The 24,452-nt window shown below is 36.5% G+C and overlaps 1 protein-coding gene and 1 long non-coding RNA gene across 2 annotated transcripts in view; one reads left to right on the forward strand and one right to left on the reverse strand.

The window, feature by feature from the left end:
• LOC149713532 (uncharacterized) overlaps nucleotides 1–24,452 on the reverse strand; it is a 207,136-nt gene that overhangs the window by 31,129 nt on the left and 151,555 nt on the right. Inside the window, exons 2-3 of the mRNA XM_089849012.1 lie at nucleotides 6,874–6,975; nucleotides 5,909–6,006 (exon numbers count right to left, since the gene is read on the reverse strand). Coding sequence (XP_089705138.1) covers nucleotides 5,909–6,006; nucleotides 6,874–6,975 — 200 coding nt within the window. The remainder of the gene's footprint in view (nucleotides 1–5,908; nucleotides 6,007–6,873; nucleotides 6,976–24,452) is intronic.
• The window catches only part of LOC149713533 (uncharacterized), a 222,141-nt gene that overhangs the window by 14,792 nt on the left and 182,897 nt on the right, over nucleotides 1–24,452 (forward strand). The gene's annotated exons all lie outside the window — the stretch shown is intronic.

Below are 24,452 nucleotides of genomic sequence, written 5' to 3' on the forward strand. Positions count from 1 at the left end.
GTAGTCTTCATAGGTAGCAGCGAATCTGTGATATTGTTGAACGAATGAGGAGCGGATATTAATATGACGCAGTATATTTATTCACTATGTGCAGAAAAACTTCTAAAGGGAGATATGTGAGTCTCTACAATGCGCAAACGCAGGTGACCTTGGCATGCTAAAGGACTTAATTGTGCTTATTTTCAGAATTGTTTGCTCGTCCTCTATCGGTGGCTCACAATATGCATGGTATTAGAGTGTCATTTAATCTAGAAATTATTAATGACAACGTCAAATAAAGCAAAAATGCGATCAGTCTTAAACGTCATTTCCATCTTCGAACGAGGCCAATTTCAAATTAGAATTTTCTTTTCCCGCTTGGGAATAACTGGTTTTAATCAAAACGCTGTTAACTCGAAATTCAAAGTTCTTTTTAAACGAATGAAAAACTAGTTATACTTTAAGTCATCTTACAAATTAGTGTGCCCCTTTTGCTTAAGAAAAAAGGAAGAAACACTGGCAAACATTAAGTAAAATCTAAACGGATCTCGGAGAGACTGTGCAGGGAAAGAAAATTTCATTTCCTTGTTTAAACACGAGAAAGAGAGTGAAAAGTTCTTATTAATTGCGTGAGTGACATAAAGTACTGGGCCAAAGGGGAATAAGGGAAGGGATCTCGGCCGGAAGGTCCCTGCCATGACAGAAGAATCTTCTCTCATCTTTTGTATCACGCGTCGCCCGACCACCAGGAGTCTCAGGACTACATTGATCTTGCTCTTCCTTCTTTTCAGGATGTTGGAAGTACATAACTGGAAGCTCGAAACATCCTTTCTTCTTCTTTAATTCTTTTCTAAGGTTAAGGAGGAGGATTGTCCCATATGTGGACTAAAAGTCACCAGAGGTTACGCGCGGTTTTGTCATGGTGTGTGAGGTCGAAGCATCTACAAATGCTTTGTTCTTGGCCCTCGCCCTGGGACTGAGGGCTTATGCACCAACCCAAACGGAGCCATACTGGTTAAGGAACTCCTTTTCTGAACCGTAAGAATTAAAACAGTTAAAGATGGAATAAAGAGCTGGTGTTTTACCATGGTTATATACAGTGTGGAAGAGATCAGAGCAACACTTACCTTTGTGGAAAACCCCCAAAACCTCTGACGGACTACTTCACTGCAGTATATTTTCGAGCTCGTATACAGGGTGTGACATGTGTCATTGTATGCAAACGAGAACGTGCAACAAGTGTCATAGTGAATATCGTTTAATGATACGCACTTTGAAACGTTAAAGACCTACGATTAAGCTTAGGAACTAAGGCATCACACTACAAATTAAAGGGCTGTTTGGTAAACCCATCAGCGTAAATGTTCGATGTGCCTACCGTCGTGGTGTAGGTACTCTTCAAGACGATTGTCCATGCCGGGCTTGTATTACGTTTTCTAGCATTTGAGGAGTGATTCGTTCAATTGCGCTTCGAATTCTGGCCTTCAAGTCGTCTACATTTAAAGGTTCTGTTGCATACACCTTCCCCTTAACATATCCCCATAAGAAAAAATCAAGTGGGGTTAGGTCAGGGGATCTGGCCACGGAATTGGTCCACCTCTACCCATCCAACGGTTTGGAAAGTGCTCAGTTAGCCATTGGTGAACATTGACCGCCCAATGTGGTGGCGCACCATCCTGCTGGAACCACAGGTCCCGCATCACTGCTAATGGTAATGCGTCAATCGCATCACTAAACTCGTGGCTTTGGCCTACTTTAGATAAGGAATCCATACGAGGTTAAGAAGGTCAGAATTTTCCGCGGCACTGAGAATTCGGCACATTCAATTAAACGTACGCGTCGTTACTAGCAGCTTAGTTCGTATAAACGTTGTAAGTCCTGTGTCGTAGACGAATGGCAGCCAACTCCAACCGAGAAAAATTGGACACCTCAAGCCTTAACGGACGATGACTACCTAAGACGTCAAGACTTCTGTCTTACCATGCGCGAACTAATTGAAGCCGATCCATTGTTCTTAAGAAAGGTTCTTTTTTCTGAAGAGGCGACATTACCATCAAATTCGATGGAAGATAAATGTTTGGTGTGGCATTCTGGGGAACAGAATCATCGGACCTTTCTTCTTCGAGTACAACATTACTGGTGACAGGTATTTGCACTTCCTGCGCCACGAGTTTAGTGATGCGATAGACTCCTTACCATTAGCAGTGATGCGGGACCTGTGGTTCCAGCAGGATGGTGCGCCACCACATTGGGCGGTCAATGTTCGCCAATGGCTAACTGAGCACTTTCCAAACCGTTGGATCGGTAGAGGTGGACCAATTCCGTGGCCAGCAAGATCCCCTGACCTAACCCCACTTGATTTCTTCTTATGGGGATATGTTAAGGGGAAGGTGTTTGCAACATAACCTTTAAATGTAGACGACTTGAAGGCCAGAATTCGAAGCGCAATTGAACGAATCATTCTTCAAATGCTAGAAAGCGTAATCCAAGGCATGGACAATCGTCTTGAAGAGTGCCTACACCACGACGGTAGGCACATCGAACATTTACGCTGATGGGTTTACCAAACAGCCCATTAATTTTTAGTGTGATGCCTAAGTTCCTAAGCTTAATCGTAGGTCTTTAACGTTTCAAAGTGCGTATCATTAAACGATATTCACTATGATACTTGTTGCACGTTCTCCTTTGCATACAATGACACATGTCACACCCTGTATACGAGCTCGAAAATGTACTGCAGTGAAGTAGTCCGTCAGGGGTTTTGGGGGTTTTTCACAAAGGTAGGTGTAGATCTCTTCCACACTGTATAATTATGCTCTAAATTAATCATTTTGATTAGGACGGTAATTAGCGACCCATCTCTAGCCCCAACAAAGGTCATGGGGAAAAAAATTAATAAGTAATATTATAGTTTAGTAATGGCAATATAGTTTTGGATTAATTCCATTCATAGGTCTTGTCTATTACACCATGATTTGAGGATCTGAAATGTTTAATTTATATTAACCCTAACCAGAGTGGCGCTGGTTACCAGAACCGACCTTTTATACCCTCAGGAATTGACTAATTCGATGTAAAAAAGGGATAGGCAACCCTCAGTATCGGAACATCGAAGGGGGTTGATCCCTCCTTGTCTATGGGCACTCTCATCATCCCCCAAGCCTTCAGCGCAGGCGCGAAAAAGCAGGATGGAGGCAAAGTTTTTACCCCCGTGTCTTTCACTCTTAGTTGCATCGAAGTGGTCTATTCTGTATCCAACGTTCCTTCGTTTCTGTTCAGAGTGAATTACCGGAAAACATTTCAATCTTCTTTAGCGTTTTACAGTTTACTACAACTTATGAAGGTCTAACGTTTATAGCGATGCTTCGCAATGTTGAGGTGGTTTGGCGGCTATCTTTTGCTTCTATCTTATGAGGACTCGGAGGCTAACGCGTGTTTTGCTTAACGTCCCTCGACCTTTCCACCCTTCTTTTTTTGAGCTCACCATACTGAGTGTGCATGCTCTCTAAGAAATGGTTTTAATTAAATTCGCCGTACGTCGGAATGACATTCCCGCTTTTCTAAGAATCCCATTTTATATCCCTTAAAAAGCTGAGACAATTAAAGAAGAAATAGCCAGAGAGCACGCCCTTGCCAGATCACATCCCTAAAAAGGAATTTACAGACTTTTTGGGGTAAATGTTCTACGTTTTTAGATAGCAGTGTTAGACTAATATATAGCTGGTTTGGTGTTGAAGTAGTGCATGCGGTAGGCTTCGAAAAAGAGCTATCATAATATAAAATTTTATTTTACGGTATAACGAGATGTTCATCACGTCACAAGAGCTATGACGCAGTAATCTCGAATATCTCATATTTCTCAGAGTCATAGCTTATCATACGTGGATAACTCCGCTGTTGTTAAAGGGCACCACCAGATGCTTGCGGAAGCTCTATGCTTACATGCATAAACGGTGGGGATCTATCCACTTCTTGGAAAACTACCTCGATAGCAAGTCTCTGTTTGCGCCCGTTAAGGTTCGATTCTACTGTCCATACACGGCAAGAAGAAAGAGAATTTTAATGCAGTGTTTTGCTTTAAATCAATCGAAAGGCATTCGCTATTCAGAAGGGCCCGAAAGACTATTCCCAGAATCCCTTACAGTGTATGTTTTTAGAGTGGTCGGATCAAAGTTAACGAATATTCGCTACGATGTGTCTGTCTTCCCACAATAATTCAATGCTTGTCAGAGATCTCGGCCAAGTTCAAAGATTCTTAACGTAGAAACGCCACACGATCTTTAACCTATTTCTCTATGTTGAGCTCTTACTTATGAAGTGTTCTAAGCAACACGAGGTGATAGCATAGTTTACCTGTATTTTAAGTTGTTTGGACAACACTACTTCATGACATTGAACACTGAGCTCTCCTATAGTGAGCTTATGTAAAAGCTTCTTTTGCACATCCTTGAACGTTGTAAATGGTATTCAGTTTCTTTGCCATACCATCTTGTTTCAATTTCTTATTTTTCTAGTTCCGTGTTCTTCTATTACTTTTGAGGAAAGATCTATTTGGCCTACCAGTTGGGATTTCCGACGCTTATATGACTTGGGAGTTAACGTGTCAATGGTTGGCTCTATTTTATTTTTTAGGTTAACGTTATTTTTAGTTCGTGGGGGCTCGAGTCTTTGGGGAGAAAACGAGCGAGAGGCAACTATTAGCTTCCAGCGTTAAGGGATTTTATTTCGTTACGCCACAGAAGAGTGTTCGATAAGATTTTGGTTTTCTTTCTCGAGAGAGGGTTCAAATGCTATGGTTACGCCAGCTAGTCGCGGTTCCGATCAGAGGGGGTGGAGATTCGCCTATTTTCCGATTAAAGGGTGTCAAACGAGGCCTAATCCTTTAGAACACTCGCCAACGGACCAATAATTAGAAGGTCTTATTTGTACGCCTTGAAATAAACGACGTCCCCAAATATCCGTTGATATCACAGAAGTGTTTAATTTAGGCTTCAATACTTGAAGATGGAGCTATAACGTCATAATGGTGTTGGTGGATGGAAAGACCCGTAATTCGCGACTGTCCGCTCCATGGAGCGTCTCGCGTGCGACACCGTAACTATAGCAACAGGACAACGTCAATAACGGTGTCGTTATCTTCGAGACAGAGCCGTAGATTATTTAAAACGCAAATTTTATAACATATTCTTCACTAAATATGAAACAAATGCCTTCTTTTTCATATTCTCTTTGAAAAATGTGTCTATCCAAAATTTGACGAGTGGTAATGTTTTTGTAAGCAGAATGGGGTAATAGAAGAAGGATGATACTCTGTATCCTCTTAATACTTTAGTTGTGTAACATGATTCTTCCCAGGCTCACCCCTTTTGTTTACTTCTCTGTTCATCAAACTTCAGACGGGCATCGCACCTTGGGGTGAATTCCATACCTGTTTGGCACTAAATCCTCAGCAGTCAACCCACAAACCTTGATTGTCTTAACGTGGGACAAAAATCCACAAGCGTGCCTTGGCAAATAGTTAAACGCTAATAGAGTAATGACGAGGGAACTATTTATCGCGTATGTGATTCAATTTAGTAACCTTGCTCCAATTGTAATGATGTTGGGAAGAATCGTGCTACAATTACCCCACTTTGTGGTACACATCTCTCGATGAGAAGTATTATAAACTTTTGTTATAAGCCGCAACAAATATCGGTCATCGCGACGTTTGTTGCGACTTTGCCACCAACAGCCACCTATTTACTTCACTGATATTTTATTTTAGTAATAGATGCAATTTACTCTTGAAATCCCTCGTGTTTATTGTATGAACTGCATCGTCTGTATTCCATAGATTCTCGGAACCCCTCCCACTCGGACATTTTCCAAATGACCCCATTTTTTGGGGATGCGGAGCATTAAAAGAAGCAAAAGATTTTCATCTCACCGTCATTTTATTTTCCATTTTGAACATGCCACACTGATAGATATTGTCCAAAGGCAAGTTGAAAATGACTTTTCCCTCCTGGCCCTCGGGCTTGCAACCTAATCGATGAAACCAGAAAAAAGAGTCAGTCGGATCAACAAAAATAAATAAAATACTGAAAAAGATTTTTTCGCGATGTGAAAATGCGGCAAGAATGGGAGAAACGTAGTGTGGGTTAGCTATTCAAGTTCAATGATACGGTAAATGATATGCAGGGAAAATATAGCAAGAATAGAAAGTAAACCTTTGCCAAGGTTTATAAAAAGGCACCTTAAATCCGATTATTGAAGAACTAGGCCTATCCTGTTTTTTATTTGTTTTTCATCGACAAATCTTATGGATTTATTTGTGTTTTTTTAAGGATATAGTCTTAAATTAATTTTATCAAAATTAATTTGTTGGAGTGACAAGGTTAAAAAAAGGTAATATTGACAAATATTTATTATAAATCGGAACTAGAAACCGGAAGTAAAGGTCGGGGCGCGTTTTTAAGCTAAAGTTTCTACTGCTTTTCCTATTTTTATGTTTTGATACTAGTGCTTGCAAATGCAGCTATTAAATTGGTGTGAATAAATTATACCTAGTGTTCTCAATTAGGCATTTTTAAACATATCATAAATTTTCTTAAAAAAATCCTTTCGTTAATAAACCAATAAAAAAGAACAGTTTAACAATTGAATTCGATTAATATAACCACCCTCTATTGCTGTATATAGATAGCGAAAGGAATTGTGCGAAATCACATATCTTGATTGAAATATTGAGGTTAATACCGTCTGTATATAATCTTTGCTAAGATCTGTTGGCAATTCGTAATGTTATTTTATCTGATTTCAATAAATAGGCGGTATAATATTACGCCTTAAATTACTATAGGGTAATCATAATTTCTCTGCAAAAAAATTAGCAAAATTGTAAATACAAACCTGGATAATCTTTGAGGTTTTCTAGGTATACTTGAGTATCTGTGTCGTTCAGTGTTAACGTCACCCTCATGGAATCGCTTGAACACGCAACGTCATATTCAACTGTAAAATAAAACAGAACATAAAATATAACAAACGCCCAACAAGATACATTTTAAAACAAATTAGCAGTTAAACTTGTAACATTTATACAATAATGTGATTGGTTTATTTGATTAAACAGCAGAAATACCTAAGAAAACCCTCTGCAGCAATGTACAAAATAGTAATCCAACCGTCATCACTGTTCAAAAATGCGAAGCTAATTTCATAACGTTTAGTTTCTCCATAAGATATGTTCTATAAGTTTGTCACGGGTTAGTGAGAGCTTGTCATGAAGTTACGTAGGTGAAACGTCATAGATTCTCGTAAAGCGACGCCAGGTGAGGCACAGACTGAATAGGAAAATGAACTGCAAAACCGAGTGTAGTCAATTCTCGCGTCCAGCTCTCAGTAAGTCGCTAGCATAGGATAGGTAGTGTCATACTTATGCAACATATCTTATAAACTTATGAGGTTTCACTAATATTTTCCTAATTAGCAATGTAAACTTTCATAAACTTTTGAATGGAGTGTTTTACTTCAAACTTTAATTTTCCTGGCATTTGTTAAGCTACCCTCTAAAAATTAATTTCTCGCAACACTTGAGGCCTTTGCCTTGATTAATTTAATTTATTTAATTTAATTCGGTTTAGTCTGGAGTAAGATTGTACTGTACATCTTTCTATGACCAGTGGCGATAAAATGTAGCCTATTCATTAATTTAAAACACACTGTTATTGAAACAAAAATTTAATTTGCTTGAAAACTCTCTTCCAACTAGCAGCTTGCCATTTAAGGGACGTTATAGTTTTCGATATCTTATTGTCTCTCTCTATTAATCCTTCTCGGACCATTTAACGGTCGCGGGATATTTATCTTTGGCCTATAAAAGGAACTGGATGATAGGATTTGAACCATTAAAGGCGGTATATAAGCCTAAATTTCAGTCGAAGCCAACGGCCTTGTTTGTTTATCTTGGTTTCGGTAAAGTTTCAACGAGTTCCGGTTATTATCCCTGCCGCTTTCTGTAAATAGGTCAAAACTTGATTTGCATAATTTCGAACTTTATACCGCGCCCATGCCTAGAGCTTAAGCTTTACTGCTAATTGAATAGAATACTGTCGATATTGAAAACCAAATTTATGCGAGAGCGTCGCGATGCTGTGGATGAAACGAATTTACTGGACATAAAAAGAAAAGCTAGGTTTTCAGAAGTTTATAATTAAAATATGGTGGCTTCACTAATTCGTTTCTAATTAGTTTGCAGATGGAGTTTACCATATTTTAAAATAATTTTTGGAGATATCGATCCCCTTATCGCCAATTTTAGACGAGTTCAAAGGAGGTTGTTTTACTTTACTTTGTTCTTTATTGCATTATACTTATTTTAGAATTACTATTTTTTCTGTAAAATAATTAGCAAAGTGATTTAAGGTTTTTGGTATATTATAAAGTGTACGGTACTTCTTAGGAATAATTCCAATTTAAAGGAATACGGACACTAAAGATTAGAAGCTGGGTTTTTAAACATGAAGGCTGGATCCGTGTATATATGAACACGTAAGTTCATAAGATATGTTCTATAAGTTAGTCACTGGTTACTGAGAACTTGTCATGAAGTGACGTAGGTGAAACGTCATAGACTCTCGTAAAGCGACGCCAGGTGAGGCGCTGTCAAAGACTTAGTACAGACTGAATAAGAAGATGGACTGCAAAACAGAGTGTAGTCAGTTCTCGTTTGTCGTACTCGACCTATCTCTCACTAAGTCTCTAGCATTACGAAGTATAGGAAGTTACATACTTATGAAACAGATCTTATAAACATATGATGAAAGGAAATTCAAATTGAGTGTAGCCAAGGGATTTTTTGTAGCTAATCGCTTTTTTGAACTATTATTTTAAGGTTAAAACATTTTAAGGGCATCAAAAAGTCGATATTCAAATTCTAAGCATCTAAATACGTAAAATGCATCTCAATGTTTATATAGGTGCATTTCTTTTTTCTAGGAAAAGCATTACACTTCGTGTTCCAATACGCACTGCACTAGCCTAGTAGACTTCTTACACCATCTCAACGTAATGAAATCTGAATATTTTATCCATCTCGGTGCCCTCTCAATCTGAATATCACTTATTCCCGGAAATGTAGGAGCAGTAGGACTGACTCTTGAAGTAGAGTAGAGTAGAGAGGTGGGCTAAATCACACTCTGCGAGGATATAAGAGCCTATCTGAAGTCTAGAGGGCTTCGCGTTAGCGAGTTGATGGCGCCCAGGGATTCGGGAAAAAAGGTAAAATAGCGCGCGCCAGGAGTGGAATAAGGTTATAGGGGAAGGGGGTCCGCGGAGAATGTATGAAGGGAAGGACCTTCGCGCAATGACATATCGACCGGGGGCCCTTGATCTCATCTCGCGTCTACGCCACATGCAAAAATGCTTCGCGTATATATATATGGGAGAGCTTCTCTTCACTGACGGACGGGTCAATGTGTAGGCAGTAATGCCAGTAATAAGAAAACGGAATGCGCCCATGGCTTTTAAACTCTTACAGTAGATCTCTCTTCAGGAGCTTTTTCAAAGGGAGACTTAAGTGACACTGAATTATTTTTACTGTAGTTCTTGAGGACTTATTGCATAGCTCTAGTAGAAATTGTATTAGTAGTTGAGAAATTCCAGTACAGGCTGAGGACGATTTCGTGTTATAAATATAAACAAAATTATAATGTTTGAAATAATGCCAACAAAGGTCATGGAGCTACTTCGTTATTTCAAAAGTTCATTTACAAAAATTGAGCGAAAAACTGTTCCGTCAACGTGAAACATCCTAGACGTTTGACACTTTAAATTTCTCAAATACTTCTTCGCGTACGTGTTAATGTATTTGAATATGCGTGATTTTTATCCTGTTATACTTGAAATATGATGTTTTTATACTGTTCAATTGAACATCTGTCTGTTGACATATCTTTAGCCTTGCGTTAAGAAGGCCAAGAATTGGTGACTTTTCATACGGATTGTTCTACATCATCTAGCTCTTCTCCCACATCAAGAAATGTGATGACTTTTCATACGCATTGTTCTACATCATCTAGCTCTTCTCCCACATCAAGGAACGTATTGAATATGTTGAGGGTATTTTGACAGGATCATGGTAAAATATTACGTCACCTCTGTAGAACCTTGAGCAATTCGTAACTACTTCAATATTTCCAATCATTTTCTTACAAACTAGGTCTATATATAATCCAAGTATTCCTTTAAAAAAAGAAATCCGTATAAAAACTTAGTTCGTTAAGTCTAACGGATAACGCCCATACCATATCATAGTTTAACTATACGCAGTTGGTTCATGCCACGTAGTTGAATTGATTGCTAAGCTGAAGTGGGTAGAATTCACCAAAATCAAATCCCACTACTAACGAAACCTTTAATACTAGTGACGTCCTTCATTTGATTCATCTTTTCAGAGTGAACCAGGGGTCGTTTAAAAAGAGTAAGACCAAAAAAAGTACCTCATTGGCGTCATAGGTTGCAAAGGTAGGCACAGAAGATAGAAAAAAAATATGACCACACCTTAAATAACGCCAAAGTAATTGAGGGACATAAAAAAGGAGATTCGAGTTGTCTGCGATAGGAGGTCCAAGAGGAAAAAACCTCTTGCTTTCGACAGGTTCATTAGAGAATAGATTTTTTCCGTCATACTTGAGTTCGTTCTTTTTTTTTTTTTTAAGTTTGCGACTGTCTTTGACTCGACTCCATATAGGCAGGGATCGTTTTTTAGAACGTGTCGTTATTAGCTGGGTCGAAGTTTGAACATCATCAACAGCGTTAATTTGAATCTTTCAGGTATAGGGGTCGAACAAATTGAGAGGTTTATGTAGAGGTTGAAGGATCGATTTCCTACAATATAGTTTGGGGAGCTAAGGGAATTTCATCAGGTGCATATTTAAGGAGTCGGTGTTTTCTCAATTGAGAATGGTTATGTAACTAAAGTTAAGGTGTTGAATCGAGAAAGGTCATATAAACCAGAAAAGTTAAAATAATCTCATTATAAAGAGTTTCGTATAAAAGTTAAATCGCAAGGGGTTAGAGTGTAGAAAAAGCTTGAGTAACTTATTGCGCTCACCGAGTGCGGAGAAAGGTCAAACTACTCAAATTACTTGGGAAGTTGGGTAAAGGTCAAAAGTAAACCTCACTTGAGATGCTGTGTCAGAAAGGTCAGAAAACTTGAACTTTTGGTTCAAAAAGTAAGGTTCGAAGGATGTTTCAAGAGCGTGCTAAATAAATAATCTTATTAATCAGAGCAATTAAATTGAATCTAATATAGGTAGTCCAAAATAATAATTTGTCCTTTTGCAAAGAAGGTTATAATTAGTGCTGTTCACGAGCAGAGCTGAACGAGGTTTTTGAATGCTAGAGGTGTTGGCTCGACTCGAGTCCTACCAATTCGTAGAACTCAAGAACATGTCAAAGGAATATATTTCAAAAGCACTGCTTGAGCAAAAAAATAACCGTAGCGAATGTAATATTCCCACAGTTAAAAAGACCTGACAGAGATGAAATTAGATTCCATGTAAACGTCTTTTACTCTTTTGAATGAGTTCTAGAGCTGTTGCTTGCTACTGTTGCCCACTTAAGGTTACAACGTTGAAAGTGAACCTAGATCAGTCGTGTTTACGTCTTGTTAAGATATATTTTTGAATGAGATAAGATCGGGAGTGGTTTGAAAGTACTCTTGAAAATAAATCTAAAACTAAAAAATATATACGTATGTTTTGAAATTGGATCAGTGCTCGAATAGCAAACTTTCTAAGGGGATTTCTCCGAAGGAAATATCGCTTTTCCACGGACCCCTGACATCTCTCTCCAAAAATATTTGATGGGGAAAAAAGAGGTCGAAGATACGTCTACCACAGACGCCAGTTGTGAAGGAACCGCTATGTAGTAACGTTAGCCTTTGGCTACTCATTACAGGAGATCTCTAGGACTAGGCATAGCTCCAGGCCAATATCATGCAGCCTCTGTATGCCCTTCCAGCCCTAGCTCAGCCCGAGAAAGAAATAAAACGAAGTTTTCAAAGATGCTCTTCTACAATTTTTACAAGGATTTCGGGTAGTTCTGAAGCAGTTTTTAAAGTATTTTTGCTTTAGAGTTGTTAACAAAAGCAAATATAACCTTTTCTCATCATGAAAATTATTTGTAATCAGAAGGGTATTTTGCATAATTTAGTTAGGAAATTCAGTAATTAGTAATTAAGAATTAGTTGATACGTCATCATCGTGTCAAGCGGGTAAGAAATAAAAAATGCAAAGTCATTAATTTAAACCAAACCATAGATAGGATATAGTGACCAAAAAAAATAAATTTGCATAAATTAAAAAAATTAAGAAATTGACCGGAAAACTTGTACCAAACTTCTGCTCTAGGCGCTAAATGTTTCAAATTGAGGCCAGATCGACCAATTTTAATTCGATATTAGGATTAATTACAACAAGTTCTTGTGAAATTTAATCTCAAAGAAATAATAGGGTGTAAATATAAAAAAGTTTTGTTATATCTTTGATATTACGTTAATGGAAATTTCAGAGATGGACAAAAGTATAATTCTCACTATGAATCGTTACAATTAATTAGTAGTAGTTATTTATTAATAGATATAAATAACAGTTAGCACGGTAATTATTACGTAAATTTATAATTCTATAGACGATTCACGTCATTTTCACTCTTTGCCAAAACGAATTCACTTTTGACGTAAAAGTCAAGATGTTATGTTTGACATTTTCGTGATAATCTACTATACAGTCGGTACTTATTTTACGCCAGGCTTCCCCCATTTCTTCTAGGGCGAAGCGCGAGATCTTGATGTTTCGCATCTCCTTGGGGAAATACTCGCAAAAAACTCCGTGTTCCGTTAACCAAAAAAAAAAAAAAGAAAAAAGATGTGGCGTAAAAGGAGAATAAAGAAGTAAGAGCCTATTGCCCAGAAAGTGAGTGAAAGGATCGAGACTCTCTCCAGAATTAACGCGTAGAAGATGGCGTAAAAGAGTAGGCTATATATACGTTTTCAGAACGCTTTTACTTAACGTAAATGACTGGATTGCCCCTAGCCCCCTAACTAAACGAATGAAACTAGTTGAAAAAGAATATTGGACGTACATACGGGATATCAAATTACATGTGTAGAAAGAAAGGTTCGATAAGAGAGAACCTCTAAACTATTGTTTCGGTTATACCAAGAAGCGATATCTAGTTTACTAGGGAAGGTTTAATTCGCCACATTTCTAGCTTTATCTTCAGTCCAAACGTAGGTCCGGAGTAAATCCCCGCCTCTAAATTACAACCAGCATCTCATTCGTTCTTGAATTTTCCGACTTAGGAGATTTCGAAATAGCCCGGCCTCCTTTTATGTCCCCCCCTTGTATTTTGAAAGGGGGACTGGGACTATGGCGCGCGAATACTTAGGCATCTTATACCTTCTCCCTAGTAAACTAGATATCGCTTCTTGGTTATACCAAAAGTTCATTGACAAAACAAAAAGTATACTTCATCTAAGCTTCCTCGCTATGTGTAATATGAGAGACCCCCCTTTACCTCTCAGAATATTGTCAACCCCCTTCACGACCGTTGCTCAAGGAACATGCGTGAATAGACTACTAAAGTATCAGATGTCAGCTCTAGTATCAAGGATTAACGTTTGGATCGCCACCATAGTACTATTTTATATAAACTTTTCACCCCCTTCCAAAAAAACCCTCTTCTCTGATTGGTTGGTGGTTGAGAAGAGGGTCACGTGGTTCTCAAGGCTGGGAAAACTGTGAACAATATATAAACTTTCGGTTTTACCTTAGAAAAGGGGTCGCTTTTGAGCTCGAATATCATTTCATAGCGCTCTTATGTGAGTACGAATTAACTGTAGTGGTACCAATTATGTAATATGTACTTTTCGGCGTATTATCAGATTACCGAACTACTTTCTTTTGTGTACAGCGCAACAATGAAGAACGTATATACAAAGCATTGTGAAACAGAACTATATCACGCACTCAACGTTAATTAAAGAGCGACGTCGCTAGACACTGTACTCGCTGCAGTGATATACCAGTATAGCCTTTTATTTTAATTCCCTGGCATGTTAAATCCTCTTTAATACGAGGTTCCGAAAGTTTCCTGCAAGATGAAAAGTATTTCGCCTGGAGTTTGTGCGTGGCGGCACTTTACTGTGTTAGACCAATCAAATTAAGTTTATTCCTATATATATATATATATATATATATATATATGCCCGAGTAATACTTGTACCGTAACCAAAAACTAAAGTTTTCTTATATCCACCCGGGAATTAGGAGCCCATTGCTGATGCAACAAGAGACCTTGCCTGGAGTAACTAACCGCCGGAGTTTTGTAGTAACTACATACAGTAAAACACGGACTTTTTCCTTGTCCATAGCAGATTTTTGAGCAGTTTCTCTGCCTTTTACTTTTAAACGGATACTACAGGCTAGAATTCTTTCTTTTTTAATCGAAAGAGCGTATATAATAATGATTATATCAATTGGGATCATGTTTCTATTTGCAATATTAAAGATGAAACGCTAGCAATTAGGTGTCCGTAATGGATACCTCACGTTAGGTTTGCCCGCGAAGCACTGGGACTATCCCTATTGGACGAATCCGTCAGATGGCGTCCCATGAGGATACTCCACAGAGTTTCGCGTGGAAGCCCAACGTGTAGTGTCCATTACGGGACCTTAATTGCTTGCGTATCTTCTTTAATATTAAAGATATTGTTCCAATTGATATATTCGATTAAAAAATAAAATAAATTCAAGAATGAAGTATCCCTTTAGGAGCTTAAAATATTTAATCTACGACACTGTCTGTCAGAGCCAAAATTGGGCGAGATTGTTGATTTGGAAGTAAAATTGTAGGCGCCTAAAGTTATATTTATTATATAGGGTATTTTAGACTGATAGTTTGATCGCCACTTGGATGAGCATAAACATCGAGGTGAAGCTGCAGTCATATCTGACATAATTGCGAAAGATTCTAAGTTCTCATACATATTTTAACAAAAAATCCTTGACCCTTTTTTCGTCCAAGACCAAGGGTAATTTTGCAAAGAGACTGTTTTTCTTCTAACCCCAAGCAAGAGGATATGGAGCGGCACCCGCATCCCCAAAACTTGTAAATAGGCAAGACGTTTCTCGTTAAACCCTTCACGTAGCGTAGGGTGATAATATTTTAGAGGGTGATGTCGCCTCGCATTCCAGAGTGAAGAAGTTTCTTTCTTAGAAACTAAGGTCCCAAACCTATATAGCTGATGAGACACGCGCAAGAAATAACTCTTTATTCGCGTAAACTTTATTTACTCCGTGCTTGTAACTTATTTTATCATCCGGCTCTAGTACGAAAGAAACATAAGAGAAGATTACGTAAAAACTGGGACGCGAAGCGACCATTTTTAGAAACTTATTCCATAGATGAGTAAAGTTTGTTTACAGGAAGACCTAGTTCATTCATTAGCCTGTGGCGAGAGTTCGTAGAAACAATTGATGCAATATCTATTGTAAGAAGTTTCTTAAACGCCATTATCGTACCGAGAACTTGTTAATTACCTCAGAAATCACCTTATTTGAACCGTTAGACCTTATTAGTTCCCTCAAATACCACCTTATTTGAACCGTTAGACCTTATTAGTTCCCTCAAATACCACCTTATTTTAACAATTAGACCTTATTAGTTCCCTCAAATACCACCTTATTTTAACAATTAGACCATATTAGTTCCCTCAAATACCACCTTATTTTAACAATTAGACCTTATTAATTCCCTCAAATACCACCTAATTTTAACAATTAGACCTTATTAGTTCCCTCAAATACCACCTAATTTTAACAATTAGAACTTATTAATTCCCTCAAATACCACCTTATTTTAACAATTAGACCTTACTAATTTCCTCAAAAACCCTCATATTTGAACCATTACACCTTACTAATTTCCTCAAAAACCCTCATATTTGAACCATTACACCTTACTAATTTCCTCAAAAACCCTCATATTTGAACCATTACACCTTACTAATTTCCTCAAAAACCCTCATATTTGAACCATTACACCTTACTAATTCCCTCAAAAACCCTCATATTTGAACCATTACACCTTACTAATTCCCTCAAAAACCCTCATATTTGAACCATTACACCTTACTAATTCCCTCAAAAACCCTCATATTTGAACCATTACACCTTACTAATTCCCTCAAAAACCCTCATATTTGAACCATTACACCTTACTAATTCCCTCAAAAACCCTCATATTTGAACCATTACACCTTACTAATTCCCTCATATTTGAACCATTACACCTTACTAATTCCCTCAAAAACCCTCATATTTGAACCATTACACCTTACTAATTCCCTCAAAAACCCTCATATTTGAACCATTACACCTTACTAATTCCCTCAAAAACCCTCATATTTGAACCATTACACCTTACTAATTCCCTCAAAAACCACCATATTTGAACCATTACACCTTACTAATTCCCTCAAAAACCCTCATATTTGAACCATTACACCTTGCTAATTTCCTCAAAAACCCTCATATTTGAACCATTACACCTTACTAATTTCCTCAAAAACCCTCATATTTGAACCATTACACCTTACTAATTTCCTCAAAAACCCTCATATTTGAACCATTACACCTTACTAATTCCCTCAAAAACCCTCATATTTGAACCATTACACCTTACTAATTCCCTCAAAAACCCTCATATTTGAACCATTACACCTTACTAATTCCCTCAAAAACCCTCATATTTGAACCATTACACCTTACTAATTCCCTCATATTTGAACCATTACACCTTACTAATTCCCTCAAAAACCCTCATATTTGAACCATTACACCTTACTAATTCCCTCAAAAACCCTCATATTTGAACCATTACACCTTACTAATTCCCTCAAAAACCCTCATATTTGAACCATTACACCTTACTAATTCCCTCAAAAACCCTCATATTTGAACCATTACACCTTACTAATTCCCTCAAAAACCCTCATATTTGAACCATTACACCTTACTAATTCCCTCAAAAACCACCATATTTGAACCATTACACCTTACTAATTCCCTCAAAAACCCTCATATTTGAACCATTACACCTTGCTAATTTCCTCAAAAACCCTCATATTTGAACCATTACACCTTACTAATTTCCTCAAAAACCCTCATATTTGAACCATTACACCTTACTAATTTCCTCAAAAACCCTCATATTTGAACCATTACACCTTACTAATTCCCTCAAAAACCCTCATATTTGAACCATTACACCTTACTAATTCCCTCAAAAACCCTCATATTTGAACCATTACACCTTACTAATTCCCTCAAAAACCCTCATATTTGAACCATTACACCTTACTAATTCCCTCAAAAACCCTCATATTTGAACCATTACACCTTACTAATTCCCTCAAAAACCCTCATATTTGAACCATTACACCTTACTAATTCCCTCATATTTGAACCATTACACCTTACTAATTCCCTCAAAAACCCTCATATTTGAACCATTACACCTTACTAATTCCCTCAAAAACCCTCATATTTGAACCATTACACCTTACTAATTCCCTCAAAAACCCTCATATTTGAACCATTACACCTTACTAATTCCCTCAAAAACCCTCATATTTGAACCATTACACCTTACTAATTCCCTCAAAAACCACCATATTTGAACCATTACACCTTACTAATTCCCTCAAAAACCCTCATATTTGAACCATTACACCTTGCTAATTTCCTCAAAAACCCTCATATTTGAACCATTACACCTTACTAATTTCCTCAAAAACCCTCATATTTGAACCATTACACCTTACTAATTTCCTCAAAAACCCTCATATTTGAACCATTACACCTTACTAATTCCCTCAAAAACCCTCATATTTGAACCATTACACCTTACTAATTCCCTCAAAAACCCTCATATTTGAACCATTACACCTTACTAATTCCCTCAAAAACCCTCATATTTGAACCATTACACCTTACTAATTCCCTCAAAAACCCTCATATTTGAACCATTACACCTTACTAATTCCCTCAAAAACCCTCATATTTGAACCATTACACCTTACTAATTCCCTCATATTTGAACCATTACACCTTACTAATTCCCTCAAAAACCCTCATATTTGAACCATTACACCTTACTAATTCCCTCAAAAACCCTCATATTTGAACCATTACACCTTACTAATTCCCTCAAAAACCCTCATATTTGAACCATTACACCTTACTAATTCCCTCAAAAACCCTCATATTTGAACCATTACACCTTACTAATTCCCTCAAAAACCACCATATTTGAACCATTACACCTTACTAATTCCCTCAAAAACCCTCATATTTGAACCATTACACCTTGCTAATTTCCTCAAAAACCCTCATATTTGAACCATTACACCTTACTAATTTCCTCAAAAACCCTCATATTTGAACCATTACACCTTACTAATTTCCTCAAAAACCCTCATATTTGAACCATTACACCTTACTAATTCCCTCAAAAACCCTCATATTTGAACCATTACACCTTACTAATTCCCTCAAAAACCCTCATATTTGAACCATTACACCTTACTAATTCCCTCAAAAACCCTCATATTTGAACCATTACACCTTACTAATTTCCTCAAAAACCCTCATATTTGAACCATTACACCTTACTAATTCCCTCATATTTGAACCATTACACCTTACTAATTCCCTCAAAAACCCTCATATTTGAACCATTACACCTTACTAATTCCCTCAAAAACCCTCATATTTGAACCATTACACCTTACTAATTCCCTCAAAAACCCTCATATTTGAACCATTACACCTTACTAATTCCCTCATATTTGAACCATTACACCTTACTAATTCCCTCAAAAACCCTCATATTTGAACCATTACACCTTACTAATTCCCTCAAAAACCCTCATATTTGAACCATTACACCTTACTAATTCCCTCAAAAACCCTCATATTTGAACCATTACACCTTACTAATTCCCTCAAAAACCACCATATTTGAACCATTACACCTTACTAATTCCCTCAAAACCACCATATTTGAACCATTACACCTTACTAATTCCCTCAAAAACCACCATATTTGAACCATTACACCTTACTAATTCCCTCAAAAACCACCATATTTGAACCATTACACCTTACTAATTCCCTCAAAAACCACCATATTTGAACCATTACACCTTACTAATTCCCTCAAAAACCACCATATTTGAACCATTACACCTTACTAATTCCCTGGACAACTAGCATATTTGAACCATTACACCTTACTAATTCCCTCAAAAACCACCTTTTTTACCATTATTAGTAAAATAATGAATCAAAGATGATGAATTGAAAGTGCCATGGTTTTTATAAATGTTTTAAATTTTTTTAAATCCATGTAAAATTCCTTGTGTAAGAAAGAAAAACCTCCTTACACCCAGTAAATGCGAAACAATGAGGGTAATTTACATAAGAAACATAAGCGTGTACGCCATAATGGACATTACAATACTTCCATGGCTGAGTTTATGAACTTATGATAGATAATCAATTTTAATTTTCAAAATAAAAGCTTCTCCTCCCCACCCATATAACCCAGTACCTGTAAATCTTTAATACTTGCCAGCGTCACACAAGCTTAAAGCACCCATCTAGCTAAATCCAAGCTTTGTCACGTGGCGGTCCTATTTTTCATAAACTGATAAGAAAAGCGATTATTTTCGAGCTTTTTAACTCTTTTGAAAAAAAAAGTAAAAAAGAGTTTATGCTCTTCGTTTTAGTCTAGAATATGAATTTTTCCTTTTTTCTTTTCTGATGGCGTTTTATTAATGGACTTGTCAACTAAATCGTGGCAGAGTGCGCCTATGGAGAATTATAGGCGCCGATATCAGCTCTTTATTTTTTTTTCTACCAACCTTTTCTAGTCTCTTTTATAAGTCGATTGAGCTTCCGTTATTTTTTATTTCCTTCTTCTTTTTCAAAAACGCGCTTCACTCTTTCATCTCGCTGGAGTATTTTTTTCAGGAATACATTAACCATAAGCTAGGCGTTCTAAGTGATCAATTTGGGACAATGCGCTCGAATTATACTTCCAGCTTATAGACTCTAGCGGTACTTGAAATTTCAATAGGTCTATCTACGAGTTTCCCTTTTAGTTTTTTATCAGCATTTTATTTATTTTTTTTTTTTTGTAAGGAAGCTGGTGATGAGGTTTTTCTATTTGGAACTATATTTAGACGTGTGTTATTTACTATAGACATTTTTATAATATAATATAATCTACGTGTTGCGCTTATGGTAAGGTAATGGTTTTTGGGTGCCAGACTATTGTTACTTCTTGGTTCTGTTTTTTGAATATGAAAAAGTAGTTTTAACTGACCAAATTACGGACGATTTTGTTTTAAAGCTAAGTTCCCACTTGACTCGCGATCAAATGCGGTCAGAGAATTCATACTCTAAAGTTCATAACAAGCCATTGTGACAATGGCGACTAGCGATGGGCATAGAAATTTCTGAAAACGAAACGAATTTTAATTAGTTATCAAATAAATTTCCAACTATGGATTAACAGATAATTATGGGTAATTAAAGGACAACCTTATTGGTTCGTAGATTAACAATGAATGTGCAAACACGTTTTGTTTTTTAATACTTATGCTAGAAAATGACGCTAAATGGCAGAAAACGTGTCGCACGTGCTCTAAATCAGAGGTAAAGGATATAAATTGGGCTAATTAACAAGAGGATTAAAATATTAAACACGAAAGAGATATTAAAATTATTAGGAATTCTGCAAAGTGTTTGCAATTTATTAATAAAAGTATGAAACGGCGTCTCTGGCGATAATTTGTTCTCGGAATTTGCTTACAGAACGTGCTTAGATCAAAAACATTACATTCAGTTATTGAAATTTCAACCCAAAACTGAACGTAAATACACAAAATTTATTGAGATTATCAAGTTAAGCATTTTGAAAGGACGTATCATTTAAATGTAAAATTTATGAACCGGTTTATCTTGTAAATTTACAATCGATAAGTATCGAAATTGATATGTGGAATCTTAGGCATGAGAGGGAGCTAATGTTGATAAATAGGCTTTACGGATAACGTTGCCGTAGCGTTTATAGTTTAATCATAATCAGTCTTAAACTGCTTTAGCGATAAGAACAAATACAGAACCAGTTAGAAAATCGATTACTTGAAAACTGTTTTAATTAGAGATAATTAGATATTAAATAATTGACAATTTACATAAATAACTTCATAAGATTGTTTCAGAAGTTTGTCACTGGTTACTAGCTGAGAGCTTGTCATGAAGTGACGTAGGTGAAACGTCATAGAGCGACGCCTGGTGAGGGGCTGTCAAAAGACTGCAAATCCGAGTGTAGTCATTTCTGAAGCATTTCGAAGTGTAAGTAGTGTCATACTTATGGAACATATCTTATAAACTTATGTTAATAATAATAATCTAGGCTTTGTCTATTTGTCTATGAAGGGATGTTGCTACTAATATCAAAGTTGCAATTAATGCCGCTTGGTGGTGGCAACTCTAAATATCACGCGTATATGTATTAAAGCGTAAATCAAGAATTATAAGCACAGTGTTGAAAATTGGAAAACATAAAATTTAAAAGCGCAATTGGGGAATATAAGTTTTAACATATATATACCTAAAGAACCAATTTTGGTTTTATGATAACTGAACTTTCAAGTTTACAATATTAAATTTTGTAATTGAATATTGATAGTTTAGTAATTACGTCAAGGGATTACGATTTTCCTAGAATTCCCTGAAATTTAAGTCTCATTTATAGCTTAAACCCCCATTTCGCCGTAATATGAACTGCACAGTCATTTGCATTTAATAAGAATTATACTGTAACCGTCCTTTCTATCTACATAATACATTAAGATTCTATAATCACCAGGCTTATAATTATAAACCACGGCATTCCAGAATTAACATAATTATTCCTAGAATAGTACGTACTATCTCCCACATCGGGATTAAGCTACAAAATCCTATTAACATTTTAGAAATACCGTAAACGGAAAGCCGTTTCAATATTTATTCGAAATTACGATAATCCATACTTATAACTCAAGAGTCCATAGCTTCAATGAAAATACTTATATATATAAAAACATGGTCTTATTTATCTCACATTACATTTTAACGTGTGGTAGATAGATTTTTCGATTTACTTCTGTGAAAATTTAACTATAGTAGTTAATTTTGAATGGAGAGGTTTACTGCCATTGGGAGTTTCAGTACATGCTCAGTTTCAACCAAAAGTGGACAATTATAGCCACATCGTGTTGTGTACCGTATGAAAGTATTAATCTGTTCTGTAACGTCCAAAAAATAAGTAAATAGTTGTTGAAAACTTCCGGAAACGTGGTAAGGGTAACTGAAGAATAGATACTCATCGATTGATTTCAGTTTTTTTATCTTTACAATAACTGGTGGTAAGAAAAAAAAAAACATTTTTCGGGATCTTTAGAAATTGTTAAGCACCCTATTGGATCAATTGCAGAAAGGTTAGCTTCCACCAGAGGTAAATTGCTTAAAGTATGTTTAGTTTTCACTATAGGGGATTGAAATAAATATGGAAAGTCGTACTAGTATTGGTTGGTATACTGTGTGTACAATTAAAACCAACCCTTAGGTCATTTTATTGCATTGCAAGATGACAGCAGCAATTAAATTTTTCTTTGATCGGGTCTAAAGCAAAATTATACATCGTTCTCAATGTATATCCCATATAGTTTTATTGAGATGTACGCGAAATCAAAATCAACTCATTATTTTTTTGTTCATTTCTTTGACTTCAAATTTTGCCTTAAACGTTGACGGTTCAAAATCAAACATCATTCGAGTTTGTTTTCGTTGAATTGTCATATTATACTTCAAACTATGTACTCTTGATATAACGAAGAGATTTGATGGATTAAGTATATAAGAATTTTAGAAGGGGTGTTAACGCGGGGGTGAAGGCAGGGAGGGAGACCTGGTTACTGAAATGCGGTGCATGCGCCAGAATTGATCGATCCTAAAGTTTTCTTGGCGTCAAAAAGAAACAGATAACGCGATTAAGGCGGCGGTATTTCCTCCACTTCCTCGCTCATCCTTCCTTACTTTCTTATTCCTTTTATGGTATGCCGTTCTTGATAAGTTTCCCCGTCAGAAATTTAAATATTCAAGCGTTGAGATGAAGAAAGCAATGAATTTTTCTTTTCAACGGAATGTATCGTACACCGCGATACGCTTTGGAATATTTTAAATGGATACTAAAACGCGCTAAGATCTATTTTTAATTTTTAAGTTATTTCAAAAATAAAAATAATTAAGAAATTGTAGAGATGATATTTGGAATAATTACATCCCAACTCTGCACCGAGTAAGCTTAGGATGAAACTTCAAGATGTGAGTGAGTGGTTAGGTATAAGGAACGTCAATAAAAGAATGTGATACCTAGCTGTTGTAGTAAACCTAAGCTAAAAAACCTGATAGATACTAACGTTGCCTACGGAATAGGTACTAGATAACATTAAAAAAGTAGGCCTAATAGATGAAACACAAGGTAGAGGTAGAAGGTAACAGAAATGGTTGTAAGAGATTTGATCTAACACAAATAATATATTTAATCATTTTACTCGTTCTTTGATCATTAAGGAAAGTACGTAATGTTTGTTATTGGCGATATAAGTATCTAAAGAAATCTTCGGTAGGTGTCGGTAGCGGCGCTTTCTGGATCTGATTGGTGAAAAAAAAACAGGAATGAGTTTGGAAATCTTACTAATAGTGCAAACACGTCCTCTCTCTAATTCTATATTCAATATTTACCTCTGTTGCTCAAATTAACTAAATATTAATTCTGAAGTTCGTTTGATCTTCAGGAGATTTAGGAAAAATAGTTTTGGGGCTTAAGAAAACAATTTCAATGTGTAATGTTACTTTAAACCCGTTTGACTTTTGTTTTCGACTTTGATCTTGGCTTTGATATGATGAAAAGGAAGTTTTGTTCAAGGGTACGTGAAAAAATAGCCAAAGTTAAAGAAGTATTCATGAATTTTGTGCAGAGAAGTATGCACAAGAAATGCCAAGGAGGAAATGGAGAGGATCTTGAATCCCTTAACCTCTGCGTTTGTATAGCCCTGACCTTGACAGTGCTAAATTGACTACACGTAATATTGTGAAGTCTTACCCTTGATAGTGCTAAATTGACTACACGTAATATTGTGAAGTCTTACCCTTGATAGTGCTAAATTGACTACACGTAATATTGTGAAGTCTTACCCTTGATAGTGCTAAATTGACTACACGTAATATTGTGAAGTCTTACCCTTGATAGTGCTAAATTGACTACACGTAATATTGTGAAGTCTTACCCTTGATAGTGCTAAA

Source organism: Phalangium opilio, unplaced genomic scaffold (genome assembly GCF_054372755.1).
Source record: "Phalangium opilio isolate 3A_F unplaced genomic scaffold, DU_Popi_V2 ptg000009l_1, whole genome shotgun sequence".
NCBI lineage: Eukaryota > Metazoa > Arthropoda > Arachnida > Opiliones > Phalangiidae > Phalangium > Phalangium opilio.